The sequence below is a fragment of the Rhopalosiphum maidis genome, chromosome 2, assembly GCF_003676215.2.
Source record: "Rhopalosiphum maidis isolate BTI-1 chromosome 2, ASM367621v3, whole genome shotgun sequence".
NCBI classification, from domain to species: domain Eukaryota; kingdom Metazoa; phylum Arthropoda; class Insecta; order Hemiptera; family Aphididae; genus Rhopalosiphum; species Rhopalosiphum maidis.
The window spans coordinates 810728-826747 of record NC_040878.1 but is presented as its reverse complement, the minus strand read 5'-3'; the positions used below and the strand labels follow the sequence as shown (position 1 = coordinate 826747).

The 16020-nt window shown below is 27.6% G+C and overlaps 1 protein-coding gene across 2 annotated transcripts in view; it reads right to left on the bottom strand.

Annotated features, from left to right (window-relative positions):
* Positions 1-4256: 4256 nt before the first annotated feature.
* LOC113554747 (histone-lysine N-methyltransferase set-9) overlaps positions 4257-16020 on the bottom strand; it is a 16045-nt gene continuing 4281 nt past the window's right edge. For both annotated transcript variants that reach the window (XM_026958715.1, XM_026958714.1), the window contains 18 exons: positions 15157-15509; positions 14895-15082; positions 14739-14832; positions 14067-14250; positions 13738-13975; positions 10464-10511; positions 10198-10397; positions 8834-9138; positions 8488-8763; positions 8179-8415; positions 7579-8115; positions 7355-7518; positions 6702-7131; positions 6490-6610; positions 6183-6391; positions 5714-6115; positions 5272-5644; positions 4257-4727 (listed from right to left, as the gene is read on the bottom strand). In XM_026958715.1, the coding sequence (XP_026814516.1) occupies positions 4540-4727; positions 5272-5644; positions 5714-6115; positions 6183-6391; positions 6490-6610; positions 6702-7131; positions 7355-7518; positions 7579-8115; positions 8179-8415; positions 8488-8763; positions 8834-9138; positions 10198-10397; positions 10464-10511; positions 13738-13975; positions 14067-14250; positions 14739-14832; positions 14895-15082; positions 15157-15486 (4524 nt within the window). In that variant the 5' untranslated portion in view covers positions 15487-15509 and the 3' untranslated portion in view covers positions 4257-4539. The remainder of the gene's footprint in view (positions 4728-5271; positions 5645-5713; positions 6116-6182; positions 6392-6489; positions 6611-6701; positions 7132-7354; positions 7519-7578; positions 8116-8178; positions 8416-8487; positions 8764-8833; positions 9139-10197; positions 10398-10463; positions 10512-13737; positions 13976-14066; positions 14251-14738; positions 14833-14894; positions 15083-15156; positions 15510-16020) is intronic.

The window sequence follows — 16020 nt, the reverse complement described above, 5'->3', positions numbered from 1 at the left end:
ACAGCCATAAACATAATAGAGAGGTAATCTATTGAGGTCATTAACCGGGATAAAAATTATTCTATCTAGTGTCTTATTTATTATATAAGATATTAAGATGTAGGTATTTAAAAACTTAAAAATTATTTATTTAACTGCGTATAATACATAATTTTTTATTGTTGTCGTTATAAAATATTAACGTATAGCTCAATCATTTTAATTTTATAATAAATTTACAATACAAAATTCATACATGAAGCTTAAATGTTAGCAAACATTTACACATATACGTACACGTTGCTGACGACAAAACACACAAAAGAAAAAAAAGGTCAGGTTACAGGTAGCTGGAAACCTACTATCGCGGTCGGTCACGGGCCGAAATACACCATGCAAATAAGCATGTAAATTTAAATTTAATATTTAAAAATTAATTTGGAACATTTTCATAATCTCTCACCTTTTAAACCTTCCACAAATAATTTAAGACCAAAATTAGCTAAATCGGTCCAGCCGTTTTAGCGAGACTAACAAACAGCATTAGATTTTTATATATATAGATATTGTATACAATGCATACAATTATTATAGGTATTAGGTAACTTGTTAAATACAATTGTAAAAAAAAAAAAAGTTATTGGTAACTTAATATAGTAGCTATTTATTATTACTGAGAATGAATATGTTATATTAATTTATATAATATACTATTATACTAGTATGCATATTCATTCAAAATCCAAAAGATGTACATTTAACGTATTTTAAACCTAATATATTCGTGTATTCTTACACGTAAATTGATTTAAGTACGACCAACTATACTAGTACCTCAATAATACACGTATTATTGACGTATATTGATTACATATATATACACACAATACACCTACATTATTCTTATTTTAAACATAGATTATACGTGCTATGTTGAATGGGAATCAGATCTCTTCGTCAAATATATAAAATAATAAACAATATTGCCTCATCACTTGAATAATAAAATTGTTGGTTATACCTTAGAAATATTTCTCGACATTGCTCAGGAACTTGATGCTGTCTGGCACGAAGAGCCTTTATAAACTCCTCTTTTATGCCCACTTCATTATACCAGATACCTCACCTTAAAAGATAAAATCCTTCCTCACAAATCGCTCATTTGTAGGTAGTATGATGTGAAGTAGAATATTCTAATATTTATCCCATTAAAGCAGGCATCTCACGACTCGCGAGACAGTATTAATACACCGACATTTATCATTTATATAATGTATTTACTGCTGATGTAAATGTATATATAATAAGTGTTCACGGTGGTGTATATGGAAAGCGAAAGACGCCTTGATAAACGTATAACCTCGTGAGTACCTATTTTCTGTTTTCAGGCGTTTTAGGGCTCTAGTACCCGAGTCCTAGTAATAATTATATTATATATTATTATTGTTTAATTTCAGAACATTAAAACAGGGCTGTGAAGCAAATATTTATGTACGAATAAATGAAAGGGGAAATGCACTAGTCTAGAATCATTTGGATCGATCGATGGACAACGTTCGCAGTGCCGTCAAAATGTTAAATAGAAAACAATCCGCAAACGTTTATTTTTGTCCATATTTTCCTCTCTAATAACCACGATTAAAGATGTATATCTTTAATCGTGCTAATAACTGTGTTATCATATCCATTCAGGGGCTTCATTTGGGGTATTGCAGTGAATGCTTAGGCATACCTAAAATTTAATAAGATCCAATTTGGCCTGATTACATTTTTCTGCGCCAGGCAAAAATTATTTATTTTTTTTGTATATAATTGGTCTCAAGCATCGACATCTTTGGCCATAAGTTGTATTAGGTGTTAACTGTTAATGAACACATTTTTGACATATTCAATGTATTTAACCAGGCACCGGCAACCCGTGGGCTTCGAACTTTTTGCTGCGGCCCTCCAAATATATTTTATGGTGTTTAAAATTCCAATTTTATATAAAAAAAAATTAATCATGACTATTATATAACACAATGTGCACATCTCATGAGGTAAGCTATGAGCTAGAACGTAATCTAATCGTATATAATATCTAATATATATATATATATATATGTGTAATAAATTATATTTTTTAATATTTTAATTTTGTGTGAGGCCCTCAATAAAAAACTGAAAAAATTATGGCCCGTGTAGGTAAAAAGGTTGCCGACTCTTGTATTTGACTATACAAATGCTGACTTTCTTCATACAGAATAATATGTTACTGTTAATAAGTTCTTAGACCACTACGGAGGTTTTCAAATTAATTCTTTAAGCCTGCCATCAGAATTTTCTTCAATTAAGGCATTAGAACTAGAAAACAAGTCCTAATTAAAGTTAATATTAAATATTGTTTTAAATCTACCATTTGCATTTTCTGAAACAATAAAAATATTGTCTATAATGTTAACATTACCAGTGACAATCACATCAAACGAGCTCCTTTTTTCAATAAAATGGATAAAAAATGTTTGTTTTATTTTCCTTACTGCTTATAAAATATAAATAATTAAATTTAAAATAAAATAATGTAGATAGGTATTAACTTAGGATTATTAGGTATATATACTATAATGATATTAAATCATTATATTGATGAATAATTAAATTTTTGTAATAACTATAGTATATTATAATATATTGGCCTGCTTTGTTGTTAGCATACCTTTAAAAAAGTTGAAATGACTCCCCTGTATCCATTGTTTCATTAGATAAATTTATCACATATAATTAATAAGATATATTTTCATTACAAATCAAATGCAGCACTTAAAATAACGCATAATGTATTACATAATTAATATTTACAAACAAGATCACTAGTATAATGTTGTTTACTTTCAACAAAATATATAATTTTATTAAACCATCATGATCATTGTCAATTTTAGATTAAACTTGAATTATTTGTTGTATTTTGCGTTCATGGGGTATATTTTGTAATTTTCGTACGATTGCGATTAGGTCATGAAAATTACATATAATATACTATATCTACACAATAAAACTGTTATTATAGATTTTCTATCATTTTACAAATATCTATTATAGTTTTAAGTATTTTTTTTCAGTTACTCATTAAACAACTCCTGAATTGAATACACTAGTATGAAAATGAAGAAAAAACATCATCAATGGGTGGAAATAGAGGGAAATATTTCATAAATTCAAAATTATTTAGTACCAAGTACTAATATTTATAGGTACATCATTGTAGAAAAAATTATGGGGAATTTCAATTCCCGATAACATTATTTACTTATATTAGCTTTATTCTTACCCCATATATAGTATAATACAATGTAGCAACAAACTAATTAAGAAGTTGAATTCAAATTCTGTTAAATAGGTAACAATAAAGAAAACTTAATTTTGTCCGATTATCATTTAAATTCATATTAGTGTACGTTGGTAATAATTATTTATTGTTTTATAAAATTCCCAATAATATTATAGAATGTATTGTCTGTAAATTGGCTAATGATATTTAAAATGTATGTATATTTTTTTTTACTAATTACTTAGCAATATATTGATGGATATAAACTTTTTAATTTATGATAAGTTTATGTATGATAATTAAATATTGAAGGAAATAAATTAGACAGAATTATATTTTCCATACCTGAAGGCAAGTAAAATTAGTATACTGATGTAAATTGTAAGTAGTGTAAATGATGTTGGTAAACTGATTCTAAAATACAAATGTTATGATGTAACTAGTTCATGTCATAATATTAATCATAGACACAAATACACAATAAAAGAAAAACATCTAACGAATACATGGCTCTGCTCAGAATCTGAAAGTACACAAATTATGATTAAATTTTTCAAAACGCTTTTTTTTATTAATATTAAAATTTGCACAAAAATATTAAACTTTACAATCTAAACAATTTATTTTACAGTAATAATATATAACTATCATCATATTTATAATTTTTACTTATATATTTTTATTCAAAAAATATCTGTATTTTTACATAATAATTATAATAAATTTTTTGAAATAACATTTGTCATTAAATAACTAAATATACAAACATAAAAAAGAAATAAATATATATATTATAAATTTCTTTAGACTTATCAATAATTTGAATTAATAGTATTCAAAATGTAAAAACAGCGTTCTAATAATTAAAATATATTACATTTTTTAAAGCATCTGATCATTTAAATATTAATATGTAACAAAATTTTTATAATTTTTAATTTTTTTTTATAAAATTATAAATAATTATTATAAAAGTAATTAACTTAATTGTACTGAACCATTTCATTCAATTGAAAGCAATGAAATTTTAACAAAAAGACAATGGAAGGAAAAAAATAAATCTATTTACACAAAAACACTACTTTGGTGTTTTTATATTTTTACATTTATTTAAAAGAAAAAAATATATATAAATTTTAGTTGAGTTGATTTAAAAAATAATCTATTCATTATTTTTTTTATCAATTAATACTATAATTATTTATTGGTGTGTAATGTGTATTGCATTTGTTATGAAATACAACAGTAAATCATACAGGGGGTGGCGGTGGAGGTGGCGGGGGCGGCGGCTGTCTAAAAAACATAGTTGAAAAGTATGCTTGTGACGGAGGACTAAAAAGCTTTGGAGGACCATTGTCATGGACAGCAGCCGATGGTAACAATAAATCCTCTTTCGCGCAAGAATAAAGTTGCTCATCTGAGCGATGGTAATATGAATCTGAAACAACCAATTTTATTAAATATTATACTTATCTTATATTTTTTATTATTTGTATTTCTAGTTACAAAATTATAATTACATAGATTAGGAAAAAAAATTAAAAATGTGGTACATAAATACAGTTGGATGAATAATTGAATAAAAATAGATGGCCAGAAAAAGTTTTAATAAAAAATAATAATAAGCTGGCAATTGGTCATTTGTTATATTTTATCTTTTGTTTTTGGAAAATAGAATTCTAAAAGTTTGAATTTCTTGGATGTTATTTAGTTTACAATTATTTTTTATTATATAGTAGTATAATCATAATTTTTATACTTTATATTGAACAAAAGACTTATAAGAAGGGGGGGATGAAATTATTACACAAATAACTTATTTATTCTGCTTAAAATTTTAATGATTAAATATTATAATACATTTATAAATATAAATGTATTATTTCATAAAAAACATTTTGTTTCATTAATCTAAATATCCTTTTAATTGTTTTCTTTAAAATATTAAAATTTAAGGGCATAGTTAATTTCAAAATTCTTACATCGTGAAGTCTCAATAGGCGTGGGTATGAATTCAGGTGGAGGTGACAATCTTGGATGTCTTTTTGGTAAGTCTTCAGTGATGTTGACTCCAAATTGTCTTCTTAACCTATCATTAAGGTTTTCCCATTGTTTTGGTTCTTCTTTGGATATAGTTGTTTCAAATAGAGATGGGCTGGATTGTAGAGCCAATTTAGACTCTAATTCAAGTGATTTGGCTATAACTTGTTGAGTTATCTCTTCATAAGCTGCAAGAGTTGTATTAGGAGATACAGATGGTGATGGTCGAGTATCACTGGCTCCAGTTTCAACATCTTTCTCTTTAGTGACAGTTGCCTGTGATTCTTTACGCCTTCTGTACTCAGATAATGAAAGCTGGAATACACAATTTTTAATGTTTAACTATAAAGGTTATTTGACATAATAATCACAAGACAATCTTACCTTTCGCTTGACTGGAGGTGGTGGCGGAGGAGGTGGTGGAGGAGAAGAAGGTGGTTGTTCTATAACAGGCATTACACATTTTTCAATAGTTTCTTTTGAAGTATCATTAGGCTTATTATCTGGTGAATGGACATCGGAAGTATCAGGATGATCAGTGACTTCATTTGAAACTTTGTTTTCATGTTTTATAGATATTGTTTTATTGACTAAAGTTTCTTGGGTTGGCTGAGGATCATCAACTGCTTCATTTTTTATGTCAACCTCTATTTTAACATGAGACTTGTCTTGTGTAACAAGTTCTGTTGCACCTTCATCGTCAGGTTTAAATTCTCCCAAAAATGATTCAACTAAGGCTACTGTGTTAGATGATTTTTGTAAATCAATTAATGGTATATTCTTATTCTGAATACAAAAATATATTAATATGAGTAAATGTTTAATTTTGAAAGTAAGAGAATGTTTTATTTACCTCAAATATGGCTAATTTGGAGTCAATAGAAGCAATATTACGAGATGCTTGCTCTACTTCTTCATCTTCAATAACATCATCATCAGCAAAATTCATATGTCCTGAACCAGGAACTGTTGGGGATGGACAATCAGACATAGATTCTCGTGCCATTCGTCGTTTTTTCAATGGACCTACCTGTTGATCTCCATTACTAATTCCGACTGAATCTAAATAGAATATCAATAATTAAATTCCAATTAATATTATGTATTTAAAGAATATTAATTTCTCTTAAATACAAATTTAAAATTAATATTGTTAATACCTTGTTCACTAATAGCTTGCTGGAGCCACCTTTTTTTTGCACAACCTGACTCGCCTAGTTTGAAGTCTTCACTTCCAGTCGGAGAGTTACCTTCAGACTTCACCCATGAGTTAACAAAATCCTAAACAAAATATAATCAGTAGATAAATAAAGTATTTTTTATTTTTTTTTTTTATAGAAAAATGAATTACAAATTAATAATGAAAAGTTACTTTTTTTGTATTGGGAAATTTGAAGCCTGGTGCAAGGGGTCCAACTGCAGCAGCTACTAACATACATGTATTAGATAAAGGGGCTGGAGGAGTTCCTTCACTACCACTAGCTTCTTCACTATCCATCTTACTGGGAGTGTTGAGTATATTACTGTGTGGTGATCGCCGTAACATAGACCGAGGAATAGAGGAAAGTGCTGATGGTCTGTGTTGGAAGCGTACTGAAAATTTACAACGGTTCTGAATACGTTTTTTGGACAATAAACGACTTTTTCTATCCTCTTCTTCATCATCATCATCATTATTATTATCGTCTTCATCTGATGAACTGTTATAGGTACGAGATGAAATTGTGGCCGCTCTACGTTGTGGTCTATTAGTTCTTGTTGACTTAGATCGACTGTTTTTATTAGATGGCCGTTGTTTCCTTCTATCAAAAATAAATAAAAACATGACACTTTTTTAATAACAGATTTCATTGATTCAATAATGATTTTTAAACTCAAAATATAATTAGCCATTGATACACTATATACAAACATTTTAACAACCCACATTTAAATGATGATTAAATAAACAGAAAATGAAATGCATCTTACCCAAAGTGTTTACATATTATTATACAATCTATTCAGAATCTAAAATATACTTACTTCACAACACTTTTTCGAACTCTGTTTCTATTAAGATTATGAGGTGAAGAATTATTGAAGGTATCTGAATCTTTATGTGACCGCGATTCTTGTTTTCGCGCTTCTTTTTTTTCCATTCTTTCAAAAGCTTTCATAATAGCTACCATTTTTCTCTCTTCTCTTGACTACAGAATAAAATTATGGTTAAACATATTTAATTATTTAGGTATTATAAAAAATATTACCATTTCATTCATTCTTTTCGCTAGTTTATTATCATTGTTATTAGATTTAAGGTCAGGCTCAGGACTTGTTTCGACCTTTTTGATAGGACTTTTTGGCCGACCTGGTCCATTGGGTTCTTTACTTTTAACTGGTGTAAGAGGATGTGGTAGTAGAGATGGTAGTGGAGGAGGAGGAGGTGGAGGTGTTTCAACCTTAGGCAATGTTCTTTTAACTATTTTTTTATTTGGTTTCTTCATATTTCTTTGTTGTCTAGTTCTTTTGTTTCTTTGAGGTTTATTTTCATCATCCGAAGAATTACTAACAGTAGGATCGATTAATGGCGACGAAGAAGAACTTTTTGGTACAACAGGGAGAGGTGGTGTTGTTATATGAGGGATTGGGCTTATAGAAGCTGTACATGTTGATGGATCACCACAATTACATCGTTTAAATGGAACTGCAGCCTGATGATTTATGGTAATTTCTGTATTTTTTTCAATATATCGATTTGCTACTATGTACAAATGAATGGAACCTTTTTCAATATAATGTTTTAGCTAAAGCAAAAAAAAAAAAAAAATCAAAAAAAATGTTTTAATAAATAAATAAATCAATTTTACCTCTGCATTTGGTTTGCATGAGCGTCGAACAAAACGTGCATCATTACCATATGTACGACAATCAACACAAACTTCTATATCACAATCCGTAGAAAATCGAACCACATAAAAAAATACATATGGGTCTGTTCGATTGGGAATTGGATCTTTGTATGCCAATGAACCAGTCCAAGTAAATTTTCCCCTAACTTCGACTATAGGTTGATTGTTAGTCAATACTGAACTACTAACTAACATCTGTTGAATAAATTTAAAAATTAACATAAATATATAAAATATTAGAAAATAAAACTAATACAATATACACACTTTTATCCCACTAGGAAGTAAGGACATCTTTGTTCTACTAATCGGAATTTTGACTGGGGTACGGAGTTCTCCAGTTGTTACACTACCATTTGGTTTAATTGCAGATAAACGAGCACGTAATTCTTGTGAATAGTGATTAGTAACAGCTTCTTCATATTTATCAATCCAATTTCGTAACTGATCAACAGGTTGCTCAGAATTGGATTTAGTGTGCGGTTTATTCTGTTTGTCAGCTTTAAATAATTTTGGCTCATCATCAGTTGAGTAATCTATTGTCTATAATTAATTAAAATTTACAAATTATCTTAACATATTAATTTATTAAAAATTAATTAAATAAATTTACCTTCTTTTTTTGTATTATTTTCTTTTCTTGATTTACTTTCTTTTTTTTATCCATCGCTGCTAATCGTTTTTTTTCCAATAACATTTCTTTACGTTTGATTAACATTTTTTTGCGTTCTTCAGCTAATGCTTTTTTTTCAGGAGTCATTGAACCCTTTTTTCTTGGACCAGGTGAAGGACCACTTTTTCGACGTTGTTTAATTTGAGATGAGGACAAACCATTTGGCTTTCGTTTGGGAGTATTTTTCTGCCTGCTCTTATACTTTTTTCTTTTATTTTGAATATTGGTACGCTCTACAGGCATATCTGTGAAATAATAATATAAATAAATGTAACTAAGAGAAATAACAAAATTTAAGAAAAAACAAAACTAAAAAATAAAAATTGAAATTTAGACAAGTATTTTGTGGGATATCTTAATAAATCTTTGTACAGCTGTACCACTCCACTTAGATAGCGGAATACTTTAAATACTTGTAAATCACAAAATACTCAATTTTCTGTTTTAATGAATCAAAATATTCTAAAAAAATTCTTTAAATTGCAATTGTAAAAAAAATTTTGGTTCCCACTTGAATTTCAACAAAAAGTTGACCCTCAAATTCCATCTAAAATATTGTAGGAATATATAAAAAAACTTCATGATTTAAAATATTTCTAAATCAAAAAACTTTGTATTAATCATTTTATTTTATTATAAATATTTATAAGATAAAAATGGCTTTAATATAAATTTTGATTCACTCAATGTAATATTCTTTATCATGCTTCAAAAAATGCCTTTAAAGACAATATGGTAATCCATAATGAATTATTATTGCCATTCTTGGTATCTAGATTTGCCAAATTATCATTTAGCACCTCAGGAATAACCTATTTACCAGTCTAGTAGATGATATATTAGACAAAATGTAATGAAAACTTTATATATCAATCAGATTTGGACAGTAAGGTCTTACAATTGCAAAGCACGACATTTTAATTTTTCTACTCACTAAAAACCAGCTGTCTGCTAGACAGAAAAAGGTTTTTTTATGCTTAGTTTAAGGTATTAAAAATTGAACTTTTAGTGCATAAAAAAAACATATTTTTCTAAACAATCACTTCCAAATATTATTAAGGAAGATTAAGGTTAAAAACCTTGAAAGAAAACTACTTATCATTTGAAACCTGCTTATAACTATTAAACAAGTAAGATTTTTCAATCTAAAAAGTTCTTTTAGTCTTATGTCTGGACAAATACATTTATTTTTAACTTATATATGTTCTTTATATATTCTTATAAATAATGGATTATTAACTTTTATATAACATGACATATATCCTACTTAGTATATAAATTAAAAATATTTAAAATTAATTTACCTAGTTCTGAAGAGAGATCAGAGTCACTAGAATGTCGCAAGTGTGATGCCGAAGCCATTGCTATTCTTTTAGCTAATTTCATATGTTGTAAAGCTGCTGCTGCTTCTTTATTAAAGGGCCTTGGTGAACAACGTTCACACAAATATTCTTCAGGAAGATTATTTCTACTCTCCAATACACAGTCAACATGTTGCCAAACTCTAAATTATCACATACAATTTAAATTAATTAAAATAACAAGTATATATGCAATCAAAATTACTTACAAGCATTTGTCACAGCTTATCATAAATCCATCATCATGTTCCATTTCACTGAAAAATAAATTTTAAATATAAAAACAAGAAGAAGATATTGAAAAAATTAAACAGTAATATAAATAAGATGATATCTTCCTTATTGTTTATTGCCAGTCTTATAAATAGCAACATAACAAATTTATCTTTAGTAGATTTATTTAATTATGTTAGTTTTTATTAACTATTTTGTAAGTTATTTATTTGTTATTAAAGTTAGAAATAAGTAACATTTTCAGTGGTTTATTGAAAGTGCTTTTTTTTATAATAAATTTAATTATAAAAAATATTAAAATTTAAAAAGATGGGTAACACAACACTCTTCTTTACAGCAAATGTCGATTCATTGAGTCACAGTAGTAAATTTGTTAAAATTGAATTCAATAATTTATCAATGCATTAGAACAGCGGTTCCTAAACTTTTTTTTTCTGTGGTGCCTTTTATAAACCAAATTTAGCCACAGTGCTCTGCTGTGAATTCCATGAAAGATAGAACAAAAGAGTACTCATTGATAACGATAAATTATTTATTATGAGCCCATAGACAGCAGTGCCCTTAGAAAGTGCTCGCGGTACCCCTAGTGCACAGTTTAAAAACTGCTGCATTAGAAAAACATTTTTGAGCGGCAGTGACATATTTGGCGGTTGGAGAGAGGGGAGGGGGCAATTGCCCTGGGCAGCATCAGATTTTTACATGACCCATTTTCTATTAATGAACAATAATATAAATTAGTTAGTATTTTTATTTATCAATAATATTCTAAGATTGTAACACCTGGCACTACAGCTATAGAGTAGACAAGATTTATAGATAATAGAGTTATATCTAGTTAGTATTATTTTGTATTATCACTTTGCCTATTATTTTCATATGTGCCAATTATTATGTAATGTCTGTTTTATCTTGTTTAAGGGCTTATGCCCATTGATTATAAATAAATATATATATATGTATTATCATCTTTAACTGTGTTTGAAGAACTTTGGAACCGTGCTCTTACCAATTACCATACAAGGAGCATGCTCTACAGGAAAAAGCAGAACAGTTAAGAAAATACTATTCAATAGATCTGGATTTATCATTTTTAAACAAATGTATACATTTTCGTAGCCATTTATTTACTCAACCTAAGGACCAATTACCAAAATCAATTATAGATATGAGTCACTTAAAAATGAAGGAATTGAAGACATATACTTTTATGTAAATATTGCTCTGAGGATGTACCTAGGTTGTCCCGTATTTAACTGCTCTTCAGAGCGATCATTTGGTGCATTAAAACGAACTAAAAGTTATTTGCGATCGAGGATGAAAGACTAAACAATATTGCTGTATTAAATATTGAATCAGACATTACGAAAAGTTTAGAGTATGATGACATAAACAATGATTATAATTCCTCGGGCACACACGCAAAAAAAAAAAATTGTAAATACTTATTGTTTTGTAATTAGTGGATAATAGCTAAACCTACTTTAAGCTAATTGGGATTAATTTATAAGGAAGGATAACAAAATGCTTAAAGCAGAGCTTAGCACCCGAATCATTTATTCAGGTTTTAGGTGTTTAAACACCGGAATAAAAAATTTAAACAAAATTTGGGTTTTCAAAACCGTTATTATTCGGGTTAATATTGGTTAATACGGGTGTTGAGTAATCTGGAAAAATATCTGTAAATAATTATTGAATTTACCTATGACTGATTGTAAGATTGTTCCTATTATTATTATTATTATTATTAATTATTTAACTCTACAAAATTGAATTCGCCACATGAAATACACACAAAATTATATATCACATGAAAATTAAAAAAATATCCGGGTTTTGATTAATACAGGTGTTAGGAAAACAGAAGCATTCGGGTTAATTCGGGTGCAAGGCCCTGGCTTAAAGTTTAAAATTGGCTTTCTTTTTTACTAACTTTTGTTTAACTCCTTGTAGAAGCAATTTTTTTTTATGTGTAAAGCCCTAAGTGTAATTGTAATTTAAATGTATTGCAGTATGTTAAGTATAAAATCAGTGAATGTAGACGAGATAATTAACTTTTTAGTTGATCTGTAACCATTTACTTCTTTAATCTCTTTTATATTATAGATTTCGATATAGAAGAGTAAATTGTGTAACGACTAAATTTTTGATTAAATAGTCAATTTTTTTGTAGGGATCACAAAAAAAAAAAAACATTAAAAACAAATGATAAAAAGTGCCATATGGATTTCGATACTAGGCGATGACTGAAAAGTAAGCTCTAACCTGTTTTCTGTTGTGTGTGTGGGGGGGAGGTAGTTGTAATAGAAAAACATTGGCATTTGAGCACTAATTTCTGAATACACCTTTGCTAAATGAAGACAATCTGTTAGCCTACATCACTAAGTATATTTAATGATAAGGTTTTTCATAAATGTTATAGAAATTTATATACATTTAATCAAAAAGTTATTAATTTTGAATGCTTATATTACCAGAAAACCAAATCGATTTTTTAAAAATATTGAATCTGTGTTAAACTGGTTTCATGTTTTATTTTTGCCTGTTATTTTGAAAAAGTATTAAAACTAATGACATAAAACCAATATAATATGTAGGTGAGATATTTTTAATAGGTAATGGTGAATATTGCTAAATATATAAGAATGTTATCTGTAGTTATATATATAATGGTACAACACAGAACCTCCTATAATAAATTAATAATATTCACAAGTTTATGGTTAGAATAGTTAATTTCATTTTTTTTTTAATCACAAAAATGGACTATACTTAAAATATTATTAAATTAATAAATAAAATTATTCTATTAACTTTTGTAACAAAATCCAAACCTAATAACAAGTATTATTGTTAATAAAATAGTAACATATTATGATAGATAAATGGTGTAACATGTCTTATATTTAGGTAAAATACATTAATAATAAATTATCTGCTATAATAGGTATTTTTACTTATTTATTTATTTTTTTTTATGTTAAATAGTTAATAATAAAACTAATAATTATTCAAGTGGTAGTTAATTTTGTAAATTAATGTATAAGAAGCAAAAACCTTAAGTTCTAGATATAAATTAAATTTAAAAAAAATATATTATATTTTTAAGTAATTAATAAATATTCAAGAAACAACCAAGTTAGTCATAGTATTAATAAAATAAAGTTTAATTCACCTTGTAAAAATTTAAAACTATTCGAAGACTATGAATCCTTATTCTTTAATAAATATACTAGAGGTTTAAAAACTTACCAGATGCATCTTGTTATAGCAGGTTCTTCTGACTTAATATTATTATCTTTGCCTTCAGCAACAGCTTCTGGTGCAGTATCAGTTTCTTCACCTTGACCATCGAGATCGTGATCACTAGCGCTTAATTCACTTTCCACTTGTACTTGTGGTTCATGCTTTACCAATGATTGCAATGACTGTAAGGATTCAGATGTTGATATTGGCACATTATTTGGAATACTTACTGACTTTTGAATAACTAAATTAAAATAATACAAAATTTTAAATGAGAATTGATTAAATAAGGTTAGGTTTATTATTGATAAAGCTTCTTTAATATTTTTATTTACCTTTATTATTATTATTATTTACAACATTATATTGAGTTTGTGGCTGTATTTGTGAAACTGTAGGTGATACTATACAAGATTGACCAGAAGTAACATTTATTGTTGATGTCAAACCATTGACTTGGTTAGCTCGTTGAGGTGACACTCTTGGAACAAAGCAATAGTTGTGTTCCACTTTAATTAACTGAAAATTATAATAAAATCATGTTCATATTTTTAAAATATTGAATTTAATATAATACAACGGTTCCCAATCTGGGATACAGAAGATCATGAGTAGTAAGCAAAAAAAAAAAAAAAAATTGGGAAATGACAAAAAATGTAGAATTTGTTTTATTTAAAATGATTTGTTTCAGAAATATGCAATACATGTTGTTAAAAATGAAAACTTGTATCACATAAATAAAAACTTATCTATTAACTTATCCTATAGAATTTTTTTATTCGTTTAAAATATCAAATAATTAATTTTTTTTTTATGTGTCTTATAATAAAATAAAAAAATATATACATTAATATATAACAATATAGCTAAACATTTTATGAGAAGTTATTATGTAAAAAAGTTATAATGAGGGTACATCTAGTAAAACATTAACCTTAAGGGAACAAAAGAAAAAAAAAGTTGGGAACCGCTTTTATAATATATCAATTAAAATATAAATCACAAACCTCTGCAGGTTTTTTTGCATCATATACAGGTCTATGTTCAGTCACTTCCAATAATTCATCATCACTGGGACAATGATCTCGTCTTAACATTGGGCTAACAAGAAAATTAATAATATTTAAAATAATTTATAAAGCAGTTTGTATATAAAAACATACTTAGGCCGATTTACTGGAACAACACGGGATCGTTGGTTATTTGATTGACGATTACGAGGTGGCATATATGTCATTAACATATGAGGTGTTAAGCCTACACGACTGTAAGGTAGTTGTGGTGAGGCAACTTGTGTTGAAACAAAAACGTTTTTTCGAACCGATTCCATTTGAATGGAACTGGCATTTCTCTGTTAATAATAAATAAATAAGTAAACTGAAATAATACATTTGTGTAAAAAAGATTAAAAGTTTTGATTGTTACTTGATAAACTGGTATTTGTTTGAAGTGTTGGTTTGGTGATAGTATATGATTGGCGCTGGCATGATTGAGCTGCAAAGGGAAACGATGCATGGTGACTGGTTGATTTGCGGTGCGCACCACAGTGGCACGTGCATGGTGATCTTGTGTTTGACTGCGGGATGGTGTCATCTGAACGATGAGACTGGGTCCTGATACATCCTGATTGGACACTGGACGCCCAACAGGAATGGTCAACTGGCCAGAGACAGCTGGACCACATGGTACGCGACTCGAACCTACAAGAAAGTAAGCGGCGCTTCCCGGTGTCCTGACGTTACCATCCGATTCCATCACCAACTCACTTTAGCTCTATCCTAAAAATTAAAATCTACATTGAACATATTTCTTAAAAAAATACACAATAGCATAAAATTTTTAATTTTAAGATAACTAGATTATCTTTGGGAAGCTATTGCATTAACTTAAGGTAGAAAATAGTTATTATAATATTACATTATTATGTTACCTATAATCATTATTCTCAAAAAGTCATTAATTTGTGGTAAAATAATGATAAGAATCAATATTTATAAAAGTAATTTGAATTACATTTATGTAAATTTATTATTTTGTATATTTAAAAAAAAAATCATCAAACCCAAGTATTTTATACATAACACTTTGATTTTTCTAATTTAGAACCCAAATTTTATGGATACAAAAGAAAAAAAATTAAACATTAAAATTTAAAAATAAAAAAAATATTAAAATTTACAAAAAAAAAGATTATTACTGAGAACAGTTTTGAATTAAAGACTGCATTAATTTTGTTTAACGTCTAATATTAGTCAAAAGTCAAAATAAATGCAGTTGAAATTCTTGAAT